The sequence below is a fragment of the Hyaloscypha bicolor genome, assembly GCF_002865645.1.
Source record: "Hyaloscypha bicolor E unplaced genomic scaffold K444scaffold_56, whole genome shotgun sequence".
Classification (NCBI taxonomy): domain Eukaryota; kingdom Fungi; phylum Ascomycota; class Leotiomycetes; order Helotiales; family Hyaloscyphaceae; genus Hyaloscypha; species Hyaloscypha bicolor.
Window position 1 is genome coordinate 2,056,948 of NW_020194558.1, and position 15,055 is coordinate 2,072,002.

General features: G+C 47.6%; 6 protein-coding genes across 6 annotated transcripts; all 6 read right to left on the reverse strand.

Moving 5' to 3' along the window:
* Positions 1-46: 46 nt before the first annotated feature.
* On the reverse strand, positions 47-1,099 carry K444DRAFT_371656 (uncharacterized protein). The gene has a single exon (XM_024872283.1). It carries the CDS (start codon positions 968-970, stop codon positions 299-301), a length of 672 nt encoding a protein of 223 aa, XP_024738394.1. The 5' UTR covers positions 971-1,099; the 3' UTR covers positions 47-298.
* Positions 815-1,580, reverse strand: K444DRAFT_611737 (uncharacterized protein). Its single transcript, XM_024879999.1, has one exon. It carries the CDS (start codon positions 1,367-1,369, stop codon positions 1,079-1,081), a length of 291 nt encoding a protein of 96 aa, XP_024738395.1. The 5' UTR covers positions 1,370-1,580; the 3' UTR covers positions 815-1,078.
* Positions 1,581-2,020: 440 nt separating this feature from the next.
* Positions 2,021-3,213, reverse strand: K444DRAFT_719836 (uncharacterized protein; the record flags this gene model as incomplete). The annotated part of the gene is made up of 2 exons (XM_024888466.1): positions 2,021-2,743; positions 2,845-3,213. The coding sequence occupies 2 exons, from the start codon at positions 3,211-3,213 to the stop codon at positions 2,021-2,023; spliced, it is 1,092 nt and encodes a 363-aa protein (XP_024738396.1).
* Positions 3,214-4,547: 1,334 nt separating this feature from the next.
* K444DRAFT_527129 (flavin-containing amine oxidase) lies at positions 4,548-6,438 on the reverse strand (the record flags this gene model as incomplete). The annotated part of the gene is made up of 3 exons (XM_024874611.1): positions 4,548-5,115; positions 5,169-5,992; positions 6,043-6,438. 3 exons carry the CDS (start codon positions 6,436-6,438, stop codon positions 4,548-4,550), a joined length of 1,788 nt encoding a protein of 595 aa, XP_024738397.1.
* Positions 6,439-9,008: 2,570 nt separating this feature from the next.
* On the reverse strand, positions 9,009-10,322 carry K444DRAFT_719839 (uncharacterized protein; the record flags this gene model as incomplete). Its single annotated transcript, XM_024888467.1, has 3 exons — positions 9,009-9,131; positions 9,260-9,989; positions 10,050-10,322. 3 exons carry the CDS (start codon positions 10,320-10,322, stop codon positions 9,079-9,081), a joined length of 1,056 nt encoding a protein of 351 aa, XP_024738398.1. The 3' UTR covers positions 9,009-9,078.
* A 2,685-nt stretch (positions 10,323-13,007) lies between these two features.
* On the reverse strand, positions 13,008-15,055 carry K444DRAFT_611740 (glycoside hydrolase family 76 protein). The gene has a single exon (XM_024880000.1). The coding sequence runs from the start codon at positions 14,903-14,905 to the stop codon at positions 13,163-13,165; it is 1,743 nt and encodes a 580-aa protein (XP_024738399.1). The 5' UTR covers positions 14,906-15,055; the 3' UTR covers positions 13,008-13,162.

Genomic DNA, 15,055 nt, shown 5'->3' on the forward strand with positions numbered 1-15,055 from the left:
AATAAGAAAGAAATTCGAGGAGGAAGGAGTCCTGGAGTTGACTGCTGCGCAAGTGGAAAGAAGCCGAGTAGACAAGTGGAAAGAAGTCGAGTAAACGGCAAGTGCTGAAACGTGTCTTCATTGTCCCATGCGCATGAGAACATTGATGCTTCAGCCAGGATGCGAATGCAATATTCGATAGCTGCAGGAACTTTGATCCTCCAACCGCGCGTGCAAACTGGATCGCTTCTAGTTTCCAGTCAGGGACAGAAATTATAGGACTCATTATATAGCTTACTGTTGGGTAATTGGCAAGAGATCACCAGTCCATTTGAGTCTGGTCCCAAGGAAGATCCTCGTCACGAATTTCGAGTCCGAGGAAGTAGCAGCTGCGTCTGTACAAATTGTTTGCATTGATGAGGCTTAGTCGATCCTCCATCAACGGCTCAAAGCTCGACTTGATCAAGGGTTGGAAAAATGAGATGTTGGCCTTGAGCAATTCGCGGTAGTAGCATGGCATGCAAACTTGATCGCCCCCTGGGTGGATGTCATCCCAGATAAAACAGACTTTCTTAGCTGCATTAAACTCCACAGAGCCAAGCGCAATTTTAGTGCTGTCCGTATAGTTGCCATAACCCATCGCGCTAACGATGCGTGCCTGTGCTTCATATACACTAAGGCATAGCTCGTTTCTCGCATGAATGGCAACGCTCTCAAGCTGGGGATCTTCGAGTTGGTTGAACTTAGGGGCTCCCCAGGGACCAAGGCACAAGAGAAGGCAGTCTTTGAAAAGCTCGGGGTGTCTCAATTCCTTAGCTGCAATCAGTAGCTCTACTGCCCTGTTCTGCATGTTGGACAGAAAATCTGGGCTTCGCATGATCGCGTTAAGGAGTGATCTCGAAAGAACCGGAAGGGCAGTGTAGAATCGAGCCATCGCCGTCAATAAGATCAGCTCGTCGGGGCCCCGAAGTACGAAGGGCAAGCTGTACATTGCGCAAATGAGCTTATAGAACGTAAGGGCTTGGATCTTGGAGTTGCCTTTGAAGTGTTTGACGTTGATGTCTCCAGCCTGTCCTTTGGCGTTACTTTTAGTCTTATCTCAAGAGGAACTGAACGCTACCTTCTCGTTATTGCTTACAAGCTGCCAATCTCCTCCTGCATCGACCACTTTTGTAGTCCAGTCATACTTGAAAGCGGTACCGGCGACAGCAGTCGCGCTGCCCGGAGCATCGAGATAGGAAAAGAAGTAATGGGAATAGAGCTTCAGGATGCTCGAGTGAACGTGGAACGATGTGCCGAAGACATTGAGACGAACGTCAGAAACGATACCTCGTGCTTTGAAGATGATCGGGCTTTGAGGAAGCTCGTCCGCCTTGTTGGTTGTTGCCATCGTGGAGAGCGACCGGAAGTGGACTCTTCAGGTCGCGATGTTCACCAGACCCTTCTCTGCGAGGTTGACCGATTTTCGTTGGTACAATGCAGAGTTGTCCTTGCTGTGGTTGGAGGAAAGATATGTGAACGGGGGGTCACAGATAGAGTGGGAAATTTAGTTGGTTCCAGTTGAGTGAGCGAGACCTTGCCAATGACGCTAGTAATAGGACCAGAGTGAATTTTCTGCGTCCACAAAGATCACAAAGTCTAGCTTCACTTTGAAAAAGGATCATTTAATTGCATAGGTGAATATCTCAAAGACAGATTACACATATAGCTCGAACAGTGCGGCAACTACTTGTTTCGTTTATGGGAATCTATTGTGTGATTCTGAAAATGCTTTTCTGTCTACTATTTTCTCCCCTTATTGTTTCCATGATTATTGAAAGAATCTCCAAGTGGATTCTCTCAATGTTCCAATGGCATTTCGAAGATTCCCCGGTCAAGTCGTCTCAAAATACCAGCAGCAATACGAAGATTCGCCCAATTCATCCCTCAGATTCTCAATGCCGCCCGAAGATTTTCCACTCGATCCTCTCAATGTTCCAATATCACCACGAGGAGATTACCAGAGGCAAGCTTCTCAATGTTCCAATATGCTCCCGAACAATTACCAGTCATGCTCTTCGGGGTCCCATGGCAGGTCCTCATCCTCAATTTTTGCACAAAGAAAGCAGTCTTTCTCGTCTCCTTCGCCAGCCACTCTTCCGGCCTGGTCAAGAACAAGATTGTTCCGAAGCAGGTCGGAGAGATACAATGGATCTATCGAGACATCGTATGGCAAGTCATCATTGTAGACTATGTTTTGGAAGAACTTTGGCAAACTCAAAGCCGGTCGATCGGATAGATACAGGTCACATGCGTCCCAATGCTCCTCTTTCTGTGGGTCAATGACTCCCTTGCCAAAGCTCTCCAACCATTCGGTGCATCCAGCGGCAAGAAAGCCATCCATAATTTTGCTGGTAGATCTTGAAACCATTGTGGCTATTTCACCATAAACGCATCTGGCAACTTGTCGAAGTCTGGGATTGAGAAGCTCTCCATCCTCCTTGAAAGCCGGAAACCTCCAGTCAGCGACAACCCAGACGAGAGCCTCTCTGAAAAGGACTTTGTGGCGCAGCTTAGCGGCAGCTTTGAAAACGACACAGGGGTTTGTATTTATCTGTTTTATAAACTCCTGGCTGTCGAGGAGGGCGTTTGAGAGTGTGTGAGAGACAATTGGTAGCATCCGGTAATAGTCCGCCATATCAGTCAAGTCCGTGAGTTTGAGGATGGAATCGATGCTGTATGGCCTAAGATAGACGCTGGACAGAAGTTTCTCGAACATTTCCGCCTAGGTTTTCTTATTGCCAGTAAAGATCTCAAGATCGAGAGGCTCATTCTGCGACTTTCTTTTAGACAATTGAATGCGAAGCGCAAGATATCTGAACATACCTTCGGATTGTCCGCGACGAGATGCCATTTGTCCTTCTCACCTTCGTCAACCTTCGTGACCCACTTGTATTTCATTTCACCATAAACCATAGACTCTCTTGTAGCAGAGGCCTCAGGCGGGGTAGTATCAGAAGTTGAACCACTTCCGGAATCAGCATTGGCGGTGATATTGGTCGAAGCTGAGGTAACCTTATCGGCCGAATCAAGAAACGTGCGAAAGAATGCAGAATGAAGCTTCAGCAGGGTTGAGTTGACGTGAAACTCAACGTCGAAGACCTTCAGGGAGACATCTGGCTTGAGACCGGGTGATTGGAAGACTATGAGAGACTTTGAGTTGTTGACCTTCTGCTTCTTGGCCGGCGGTGCCATCTTTGGTCAGAGGGAAGATTGAAGTCAATGTATTGAGCTTCTGGGAACAATGTGACTGGTTAATGTACCGTTGTTGGTGGGTTGATCCAGTTCGCTGGAGAGGAGGTTGTTTAAAGTTGAGGAGTGGTGGCGGCGGGAAGACGAGGCCAAGACCGGTATTAAATACTCCAGATTTTGGAAGCAGAATCTTGAGTGAATTGAATGCGCCAGAATGGCAATCTCAAAAGTGAGGCGATATTGTCTCAATATTCGAAAGGTTTTGGTGCATCTAGAGGGAAGCTTGCTTCAATATGCGAAGTACAGGTAGTTTGGGTACAATTCTACAGTAGGATGTCTACACAGCTCGTCCGCCAACCCAGTGGAGTTTTTTTCAATATCCAATTTCGTGCCTCGTATTTTCACCAGCCAATCTCATTGACATCTCACGGAATATCCTCATCGTCGACATGTGCGCAAAGGAACCGATCTTCTAAATGACCTTTCCCTGGTCGAGAGCCACCTGGTAGACGTACGAGAGCGGAATAATCCTCCTCCAACTCGTATCCATGGAAAAATCCACGGTCCTGACAACTAGCTAAAAGCCCAGCGAGCGGATCAAGCTTTGAATTTGGTGGCGCTCTGTCCAATGTAGGCAACAGACAGAGGTAAGACGCAGTAGTAATCAGCCAGTCACGTCGTTTTCTCCAATTCTTCCCAATCGTAGATCTCGTAGGGCGGGACGTAAAATGCTTTATGGACTGAAACGGAATGTGCTTGCGAGTGGCGGTGCCTTTATTTGTGTCTGCTTCAGTCCGTATGCTTTTCCTTACTGTTCCGAAACCTCAGAGTATAATGAGATTGAAGGCCTTCATTCTGGTTGCATTCGCCTTATCAGGGGAATCTTAAAACTTCCTGAAGAATGTTGAATAGAGCTTCAGAAGAGTTGAATGAACATCCAGCTTGTTTGAAGACCATTGAAACTTTGGGTTTGGAGGCTTCCTGACTCTTCGCGGGTGTTGGTGTTGCCACCTTGGAAGTGTTCCCTGACGAATCTGAAGATCAAAGGTGTTGTATGTGCGGTGATAGAAGGGCTATCACCAGCGCAGCAATGTTGAAGATCTGGATGATGGAATGGTTGCGAAGAAAAGAGAAAGTGGAGTTGAAGTTGTGGTTAATGGAGTCACCAGCTGCTGGGTACTCACGCGGCGAGAACAAGGAACGACAAGAGGAGTGGATTTCATTGAAAGTGAGCCGGTATTATTAAATTAAGCAAGCTTGATTTATCAACAAGAACTCGTTCCGTGCACGTGTTGTCACAATCTCATACTTGCTTTGTTGGAAGTTCCGCTTCTGCATCAACCAATTTTGTACCATCCCATATCAACTTCATCAACCAAACCCCAGGTGTCAACCAGCTCCTGCAACTTACCTGCCAAGCCTTCCACAGCAAGAACTTCAGCCACAGCCCTATATGCAGAATTCAACGCACCTATAATCCACCCATGGCCAGAACTCAGGGCTTCCCCAGCAAAGTGGACTTTCCCAAAATACGCAGGCTGCAGCAGCGCCGGCATGACAGTTGAGAACTGAGCAGGGGCAAACGAAGCAAATGCTCCAATGCTGAATTCATGTCCGTACCAATTCCATACGTGGTAGTCGACGAACTGATCAAGAAGGAACTGGTGGGTGACGTTGTTGAGTCGTGCAAGGTCTCGAATTGTGGTGGAGACGACGTGGGGAATGCTGGTAAAGTCTCCATAGAATGCTCCAAGACGTGCTGAGTCTTGACCCCAGGTATAGGATGCTATCATGGCACCTGCTGCGTTTGTGGTATTGACGCCGTAGCTAGGGTAGACGGCACGGCGGAGGGGCAAATCGGTGAAGGATTGTCCCCCTTTGAATTTGCCCGGAAGATTTTCCCACCTCGATACCCAGTCAACATAGAACGGGAATTGGGAAACTAGTTTGTACTTTACCATCGGGTCTTGAATGTCATTCCAATCTTTCCAGCTGGATCATACCTCAATTGTCGAATTGCTGACTTCTTTGCGTAATCGAGATTCAATCCTGTCATATCCATTGTTTGGACTACTCCAAGTGGAGGAGTGTTGATGACATGCGCGTAGCTTCTTTCTTCTGTCTCATCGATGACAGCAGTCACCGAGCCATTAGCCCCTGGCTTTAGCCCTGTGACACGCTTGGAAGTCACCACCGAGTTCTTGAGGATCTTAACCATCCCATTGATGATACGATCCATGCCGCCTTCAACAGCTTGCCAGCTGTTTAGAGGCGTTTCGTCAAAGATCCAGGCCTCAAGTGTTGCTTGTGACAGTGATCCGCAATCGTAATGCTCTGTCGCATCGTCAATTGTCTCCAACCAGTCGATGTCTTGGGATGTATATCCTTGCTTGAGTAAAAATGCACGGACAGAAAGCTGGTCGTATTCCATCAACTTGTCGAATCCCGTGTCGAAGTCCTTGACCAAAGCTGTCAACAAGTCTTTTAACGCATCATCCAGAACCGTACCAGGAGACATTGCAGAAAACTTCGGATCGGAGATCGTACCCCCTTCTGATATCGAAACACCGAAGGTATTGGCAGAAGGAGTTACTTGGTTGTATACCAGTTTGTCATTGTAAAGCCGAAAAGTGTCGTTGGCTTGGAAGTAATATGGAATCAGTTTTACTTTGTCTGTTGATGATTTGACTTTGGCGTTGATATAGGAAACGAGTGAGCTGTTCTGAGTACCAATTATTCGGTCCATCCATGCCATTCCTGGGAAACGCATGGCTCCCACGTCCTGGGTAGAATTGTGAGTATTTCACCTCCCGAATTTTGAACTAAGCTTACGTAGTAGTTGTAGTAGTCTGACTGTCCTGGCTTGGATTTCAACCATCTTGCCTCATCGAATCGATGCGTGTATATTCTCCCCCCAATGCGAGTATTGGCTTCAAGAATTTCGTAATCAATACCCAAGCTTTCCAACAGTATTGCAGAATAGAGACCAGCAGCGCCGGCACCAATGATGCCCACCTTAAGTGGCACTTTACTGGGACTAGCCGCCGAGAAGTTTCCATAATCAGCAGAGTTGTGCAAGATCTTTTGTAGGAAAGAATCACGGGTATTTCCAGCAGTGGGGTGAGACCTGGGATGGTTCCTAGATTGTTCGAGGATTGAAGAAGCGTCTAGACAGATAATGAGTGAGGTGAAGGCCCACAAGGTTGGAAAGAGTTTGATCAAAATCATCTTGAAAGTTGATACTATAGAGTAAGAAGCAGATGGTGAGTCTCAGAAGTTGGATCATGATGGAATTTTATTATACCTCGACCTTGTGTGAGCGAAGGTAGACGTTCAAGTGTTCTGTCGATCTTGGTTGTACCGCCCTTACTTGTGTCTTTTGTTAAAATTGCATGTGTCCCCTCGTGCAGCCCTTTTCAAGGCTCTACCCGCTGCAATGTAAGGCGCCGTGACACCAACGGGGTCACGAGTGGAGAGAAACGCACAGTTGTATATTTTAGGTGTCTCAGCGGACAAAAGGTTAAACTATCCTTTCGTCTGGCGAGACATAGTCCACGCTAGCAAGGGGCCCTGGCACAGGGCGAAAATGCAACGAATAACTACTCTCTCCCCCCCTAATTAAATGTAACAGTGGGTCCAAGTGCAGGGGTTTTTTGGTATGGCAACTGGACCGTGCCAGGCTGGATTTGGGGACCCACTATTACATTTATTTAGGGGGGGAGCGTAGCCTTGAAGCCGAGAAACTCTATGTTGTTCAGGGAATGCCTTACCCACCTTGCCAATCCTTGGAGGAACCCACGGTATCCCCTCGTCTGGCGAGACATAGTCCACGCTAGCAAGGGGTCCTGGCTCAGACTGGAAAGTCGTAGCTTTGGTTACTGTATCCCTTCGTCCGCTAATGTGGCAATGTCTCAGCGGACGAAGGGATAGCGAAAAGCTCTTCCGCATAATTTTAATATGCAGGCAGCAACAGCGCTGTTGCCTTGCAACAATGTGTCACTCAGACTCTCGAACAGTATTGGAAGGGCTATGTAGTAATCAGTGAATGTAGTCGCAAGAATCAAGTCGCTGCCGCCGTCGAGTTCGTATGGCTTCAAGTGTATTGCATAAATTAGAAACTCGAATGCCGCTTGTTCAACACCGGGGCTTTGTTCGGCCGTAGAGAAGTCAGATGGCTCCGGGCGCACGAAGTTAGTCGATGCCACCTATTTGTGCATTGCTCAATTCACTCTGATAGCGGTAGGTATCTACATACTTGAGGGGTGTCTGGGGCTGCAATCAAGTGCCGGCTTTGTCCTCGTTCACTTTCGTAACCCACTCGTATCGAAATCCTCGAGATGGCTTTGCTCCAGAAATCTCGGATGAGATTCTCTTATCTGGTGAGCCGAGGAAAGCCCTAATAAAGGTTGAGTGCAGTTTGAGAAGCACCGAATGAGCGTGGCACTCCTAATTAAAGACGTTGAGGCAAATATCTGGCTTCAGTCCAGGCCATTTGAAAACAATTGGTGGTTTGGTGTCAGAAATCACAGGAGCTGGAATATCCGACATTGCCAATGTTTAGTGATGATGTTGGGGCAATATGAGAGTCCGGCTACGCCGGATATCCCAGGTTGAGATGGAAGAACGTGGAGTAGTAATTTTCAATGTAAAGCCGAGTGGAGGCTTTTGTAGTGAGAGTGGGAAGTGTTCTCACGGGAAAGACCCTAGGTTTGCAGGCAGACGGACACGTGCAGCAGATGGAACCCAAACTGAAAGTCTGGAAAGATTACATGGGACTTCTCTTAAATAAACTGGAAATGTGGTGCTACGTGCTTCTCTTTCCGCAGCTAGTCTCATTCTGGGGGTTCAAAATGCTTCTTTCAATGCACCATCAAGGAATAATAGAATCATATCACCGGCCCGCCTCAAAGAAGCACAAAAGCACGGGCGGGAAGTTTCTATAATTCTGTCCTTCTCCAAATGCTGCAGATGTGATAATTGATATTGAGCCTCGTGCTGTGTCACGCCTTGTGGTGTTCTAGCTTAACGTGATGGTAACGAGAGGCAGCCGCAGCCTCCTGGGTGACAACGACCTTCATGTTCAGCGTCACCCCTTCACATAAATAATTCCTGTTCTGCTGCCAAGATTTCATATGTTTTCTCGCGTACTCTAGCATTCTCTAGATGTGTCCTTGTTTGAATGTCTCTGATTGAGCTCTTGAGTAAGACAATGCCAGACTTTGCTTGAAGTGCTTTCATTTAGGAGTTCTTCTTCTATGAACTAGGTAATCACTAGAGCCTTAATCAACTTAAACAGCTATGCTTTAACATGTACACCAAGACGCTCGAGGGTGAGCGAGATGTCAGCATTTGTTTACTTTTGAGATGGTCGGTCACGTGCTCGCTAAATGAAAAGGGGTTGTATCCAGGCATCGAATCTGCAGACTGTCTGAAGATGAGAAAGTCTTAGTCAGAATTTGTGGTGATAGTCAAATTGAAGCCACAAAAATTTAGCAAAAAACTTGGGGAATCCATAATTTTGAAAGAGAATTTCTGTATTATTGATCCTAGCTTCGAGAACGTTGTAGCAACAGCTCCCGCTCAGCTCGAGTCAAAAGCAGAGGAGTGCGTCGCTCAACTCTGCTTCAGCGCTTAACTGGAAAATCGAGAGAAAAAACCACTATGCACAACCCGAGCAGATCAAAAGATGTCCCGCCAAGGTAAAAACCCTCTTGCCAACCCACATTTAATGGAAAAGAAAAACTCGGATGTACCGTTCAAAAAGAAATTGCATCAAGTTGGCAATTGATAGCCTCCAATGGTTTATTTCCCATCAATACGCTTTTAGATGAAGATACAACAAGCACGGAAGAACTCACCCTAGATGTGTCACTCGTATTGGGCAGGGCCCCAAGGAAGATCAGAATCATCAAAATCAAGACCTGGCAAAAGTCAGAGATCAAGATTTATTTAATTGTTCGAAGGTGTTCACGTAAAATAGATGCGGTTGCGGTAGATCGTGGAGAGACTTCTGCCTCGAAAAAGATTTTAAAGTAAGAAAATGACTTACAGAGGAAGTAATCCTTGAACTGTCCAACTCCTGCCAATACGTTTGATGCCATCCTGAGATCGCTGGTAAGCAAAGGAGCAACCGCTTCTCGAATAGCGGTGGTCCAATCGCGAGATTGTGAACCAACTTCCGAACACCTCCGATAGTAAATTGGTAGAAGGAGGACGTCATGCCAACATCCGTCCTTGCTAAGCTGTCGAATGCCCCGGCAGCTGTAGGCCACATCTGCAAGAACCCTAGCGGGATCTTGATAGGATTGCTTCGCCTCCTTTGTCTGCCCAGTCGGCTGGTACTTGATATTTACCAACAGCAGCTCTGGTTGGACTTTGGCAACCTTGGCACAGATCCTAGCGTGTGCCGCAGCAGCAGTCTTCCGCAGTTCTGGGTCTGAGAGCTTCAAAAACGCTGGTTCTGACCACGGGCCAAGGCAAAGAAGGAGGCTATCTTTGAAGAGGAGATCATTCCGCAGTGTCTTGGCAGACGTCAGAACTGAGCAAGGGTCATTCATAATGGTGGTGTAGAAATTGGGGGTTTTGAATGTAGCTGCACAAACGGTTGGAGAGACCACAGGACGAACTTGGTAGTAACGTGCCATATCCGTCATAGTAACCAGTTCATCGGCATTCTCGAGCTGATATGCTCGTCCATGGATTGCACAGAGGAGTTTCTGAAAGCACAACTCCTCGTGGTCTTTGCTCCCCTTGAATTCGGAAAGAGTAATGGTGCGGAACTATCAGTTCCAGTTAAGCATTGTGCTGAACAATAATCGAGCAATATTCTTGTCACATACTTGGTGGTCAGAAGAAAGCTCCCATGCTCCATCATCGTCGATTCTCGTGAACCATTCACTTGCGAAACCAGGCTGGGTTGACTTTGGGAGTTTGCCGCCAGCAGGGTCGAGGAAGGTTCGAAAGAAGCCAGAGCGGAGCTTCAAGACCATAGAGGTGACGTGGAATTCTTGACCAAACACCTCGAAGTAAATATCAGGCTTCATGCTGGCACTCTTGAAGGTGATAGGCTTCTTGGGATTAATCTTCTGCTTCTTTGCTAGTGGCGGATCCATCTTGGCTGCAGGAATTAAGAAGCAGGGGGAGTTGAAGTATGCCGATGCAGGTTGACTGAAGTGGAAGAGGGAAGACGAAGGATGGGGCCTAATTCTGGAGTTTGGGGCTCTGAGATGTGGAAAGCCAAAGGCGAAGGTACTGTGCTTGACAGCTCCTTGGCCAGGTAGCACTGTTGTCGTGTACTGGGATTTCGAAAGTATGAGAAGCTGTAATTTAAGGTAGGGAAGGGGTGTAGGTGGTCAACTCGTCTTGCAGATAAATCTTCAAAGTTGAGGATTATCCGAATCTGTAGAGAGAGGCAGGTTAGTCAATGTACAGAAGTAGGTTGGAGATTGAGGAAGTGCAGTGAAGGTGTCGGAGACGTCGAGGTAGAAAAACAGGGAAGAGGCTAAAGGGTTAACCATGGGAGGGAGAAAATAGTTGGCAGTGCCTACAGCTTCCCTAACGAGCAGGTGGATGAAAGTCAATCTCTAGATGTGAACTTGAAGGTGATCTGGCCAGAACGCTTTGGCAAGGGACGGTAAGAGAAGCCAAAATGCGGGCTATCATGTAAAGGTAAAGAGAGCCGAGTTTAAGGTGGAACTGAAAAGTAATGCAGAATGAACTCCAGGATAGGGAGTTGCTGCGAACCTCAAGAGCAAATTGGGAGAAAAAACCTGCCGAAAATGCGGGTGGCTAGTGGGCTTGAAGTTACAACGGAGGAGCGGAAGAGCTCAGTAGACCTTCGTTTCAAGAAACTTCTTCGCATTTTTGATCGCGTTCCCGGTATTACCCTGATGCCGAAGTCCTATCCCATAGACCCATGTCCGGAGCGCCATCTGCTCCTTTTTAAAATCAATGAAAATGTCCTGTGCTGAGGCACAGATACCCGTGTTCAATATGCAAATAAACCAGGCCTCGTCCCCCCAAATACCGAATTCTTGAACCATATGTGTCAGATCTCGAGAGCTCGGTTCTAGCCCAATCGTCGAGAAACCACTTGAAACCCAGTATTTATGGAATCAATAGCTGTTCGGGCTACCTCATTAAAAGTTAGTAGAGCTGAATCGAACTTAATTCCAGTTACGTACTTTACCAATCAATTTGAGAGTCATCCCAGGGATAGGAATTGACTTGGTAAGATAGAAAAAAGTCCCTGAACTCGCCTTGTCCGGAACTATTCTTACTCTTATCCAGAACCAGGTTCTTTTTGAGAAGAGGGCCCAAAAGCTTTTTGACAGCTGCCGCGCCCTTTTCGCTCTTGTAGTCATGGTCGTGGCATAAACGGTAGTACCGAGGCAGAAGTACCTTATGCTTATCGTCGAATGCTTGATCGGCTAGATCCACCATAGTCCTTCCCGTGTCCTTAAAACAGTCGTCTGCGTCAGCGAAAATGTCAACCATGCCTTGTTGAACCTCAAGAAGTTTGGCACACATTTTGATATGCGCGCCTTCTGCCATTGCAAACAACTTGAGTTCTTTTAGCTCCTCAAGCCGCTTGTACTCAGGATTCTTCCAGGGACCGAGGCAATGAATAAAACTGTCTTTGAAGAGCTGCTTGTGTCGCAGCTTACAAGCGGCAACGAGGGTGAGGCAAGGACTTTGTCCAATGCTTGGGACGAGTTTAGGGCTGTTGACCAAGGGACCCCATAGGGAGTGCGATACGATGGGTAGACAGCAGTAGTATTCAGCGTGTTTTGTCATGACCTGAAGATCATAAACATGGCCAATATCATAAGGCCGGCTAAATACAGCGCAAAGGAGCTTCCGAAAAGTCTCTTGCTGTTTAGAAGGAGAGCCTGTGAATTTGGAGGTGCCGGCATCACGAAACTTGGAAGCCCGAGTCAGCATTTGTTAGAAGGAAGAATGTGCCACTTTACCTTTGTGTCATTACTGAGAGACCAGCAATTGGTATCACTTTCATCAATGCAAGTGTACCACTCATATTGATATATCTCTGAAGAACCTGGAACTTTTCCGCCAGAAGGTTCGAGGAATTTCCGAAAGAAGGCGGAGTTGATCTTGAGTAAGCCTGAGGAAACGAGGAAATCTTGATCGAAAACGCGGAGACGAACATCAGGTTGTGTTCCAGGTGAGGTGAAGATAAGTGGCTTCTTGGGCTCGTTGTCGGTCTTCACCTTCTTTGTTGCCGGTTGATTCATCTTGGCAGATGGAGAGCTTATCGAGTTCAGAGGTGTAAGAGCGTAAGGAGGGAGTTGAGTTGTCGCCTCACGGCCAAGGCTGTACCGGTTTCCTTGCGTATAACGTGCGAAGGTGAGGAGAAAAACTGGTATTGGTAGTCTTGAAAGATCCAGGCGGCAAAATTAGCAAAGCCAAAGTGAACGAGGTTATCCAGAACGGCTAATGACGAGTGATAGTCTTGTATTGGAATGAATGCGAATGAGAAGCAAATACGTTGATGTGTAGAGGTGGGGTTGGGCGGAGTAGATGAGATGGTGATGTTGAGGTCGAAGTTGGTACACGAGGAAGGGTAACAGAGGGCAGCGGAAAAAGAAGCTGAAGAACGAAGACACCAGCTAGCGATGGAGTGAATTCAATGCCCCTCAGATGAAAGGTTGAGAGCGATCAAACCCAGTGTTCCTAGGAATCGGAGTGGTGGTGGTTGTTGTGTGGCAAGCAAGCAAACTGTGAGGTAATTGAATACTCAGGGAAAGCTCAAGTGAAAGCGGAAAGAACGCAAGCAAGGGCAACGTCAGCCAGGAGGCTTGGAGGGATGGTGTGAATTGCTCCATGTATCTACCAACCATAAAACGCCTTTGTATATAAGATGCTTGAAATACCGGTAGTCCCCCAAAGCCAACCCCAATCATCATCCAACCATGCATTCATGTGTTACTCATCATCGGGTATCTACAATCTCCCACAGTGCTCTCAAAACACTGATCCCCCCGCCTTGGGTTTCAACTGTCCGACCTCTTCCTCTATCATTCAAATCCATAATTCCAATTCTGGCCGAGTTCTCGTTTATGTCATCACTTCCGTCGTGGATATCTCGCTGATATCGTGGCTTATTCTTCCATTGCTGTGGCACGCCATGGTTCCGGTAGTCAACTGCTTCAGCAGGCAAGTCGACATCAACGTCTGGCACTGCGCTCGTGTGTGGTGGAGCACCCCACCACATCCCGAATCGGCCTTCTGTATCAATGGTAGTCAGAGCTGCCTTCGCATTGTGCTTAATCCAAGGTCCATAGCGGGCACATTGCTCATCGTGCCACTTCCGTACTTCCTCAATGCTACCAGGCTCCCCGGTATCGACATCCTTCCCAACAAACACTCCATCGAGAATAAGGTGGTCTGGCAATCGAGCACAGAAGACGGTTAAATGATGGAAGAAAATGCCTTTGAAGGTCTGTGAATCTTGGGAGCAGTAGCCTGGAGCATCGCATGCCTCCTCAAGAATACCAGAACGGCCGAGCCCATGCCATTTACCCAACTTTCTCCCTGGCCAGTCCGGTTCATCGAGTTTGTCGAACGAGTTTCCACGCTTCAGATCCCAACCAGTGGCGGCAATCACATCCGAGACTAGCTTATGGCCGTCTTCTAGATACGATCGCACCCCTGTGGCTTCGTAGAGTCCACGTTGGCCAGAGAGAAGGACGCCTTGATTGTACGTGTACACCATCTCGTTGCGAGCATCACAGCGAGTATTTCCTGTGCGATTTTTATCGAGTCGTTCGCGTTGCCACCCAGAAATATGATATCCATCAACGAAAAGTCCCTTTGCATCTGTCATGTTGCTGTCGAGGAGCCATCTGTATGCCTCAATGGCAGCCACAAGATATTGAGGATCACGAGCTCGGCCAGGGCGATCCACCGGATCGAAATTGGGCGAAGAGAATCCGAACGGAGAGCTGTTGTTGTCGCCTGGGAAATATAGATACATCGATATGGAGGCCGCAATGAAGAGCTCGTTGGTAATGGCGTTCTTGTAGGGCACAAGATATGGAGACCAGATCATGCCCCCATTGCAAAGCTCAGTATCCCAACCTTGAGATGCCATTTCCCAGAATATCCTAGACCGATGTGCAAACGCTGGAATCCATCCCTCGCCATACCAAGACCCCGCTTTCTCTGCCTCGGCATAATGGCCCTTAGAATGAAGTTGAATAAACTTTATGCTTTCCAACCAGCCCAGCACCACCCATAACATATCATCGTATGCTTCTTGACGCAGAGCGAAAGCATCCTGTCCGAAGTATGAGGCTGATAACTGCGAGAAGTATTTGTTGACTATGTTCTCTGCGTTTTTCTCGGAGGGAAGATTCGGAAAGGACGCCGAGATGGTAGATAGGGCAGCAGATAGATACGTGCCAATTACAGCAGATGTCCAATCGATTGATGTTGGCCAAATCCCCTGCCAGATTGCAAAATAATCTCCTTGCAGAACGTCCAGCGCATCTAGCAGTGCGGGGAGGGTAGCAGAATCGGGTTTGCTTGGCAGAGGATTCTGCTCGCTGTCGAAGAGCGGTTTCTGAGTTCCCCCTCGCTCAAGAACATGCCCAGAAGTGCCAATGGCAAAGAGTACTCCGCATATCCAAAGCAGGAGGAAGCCAATCCGAGGATGTCGAGTCGTGGCAAACATCTTGGAGGTGGACCCAAAAGAAAGGAAACGAACACGCGCCGATCAAGGAGGAAAACGTGAAGACATCTATATTCTTGCCATAAAGAATAGCGTGCAGAAGTGTCACCAGATCATAACGTTCAGGGACGGTTGAGGATGAAGAGGGCGGAG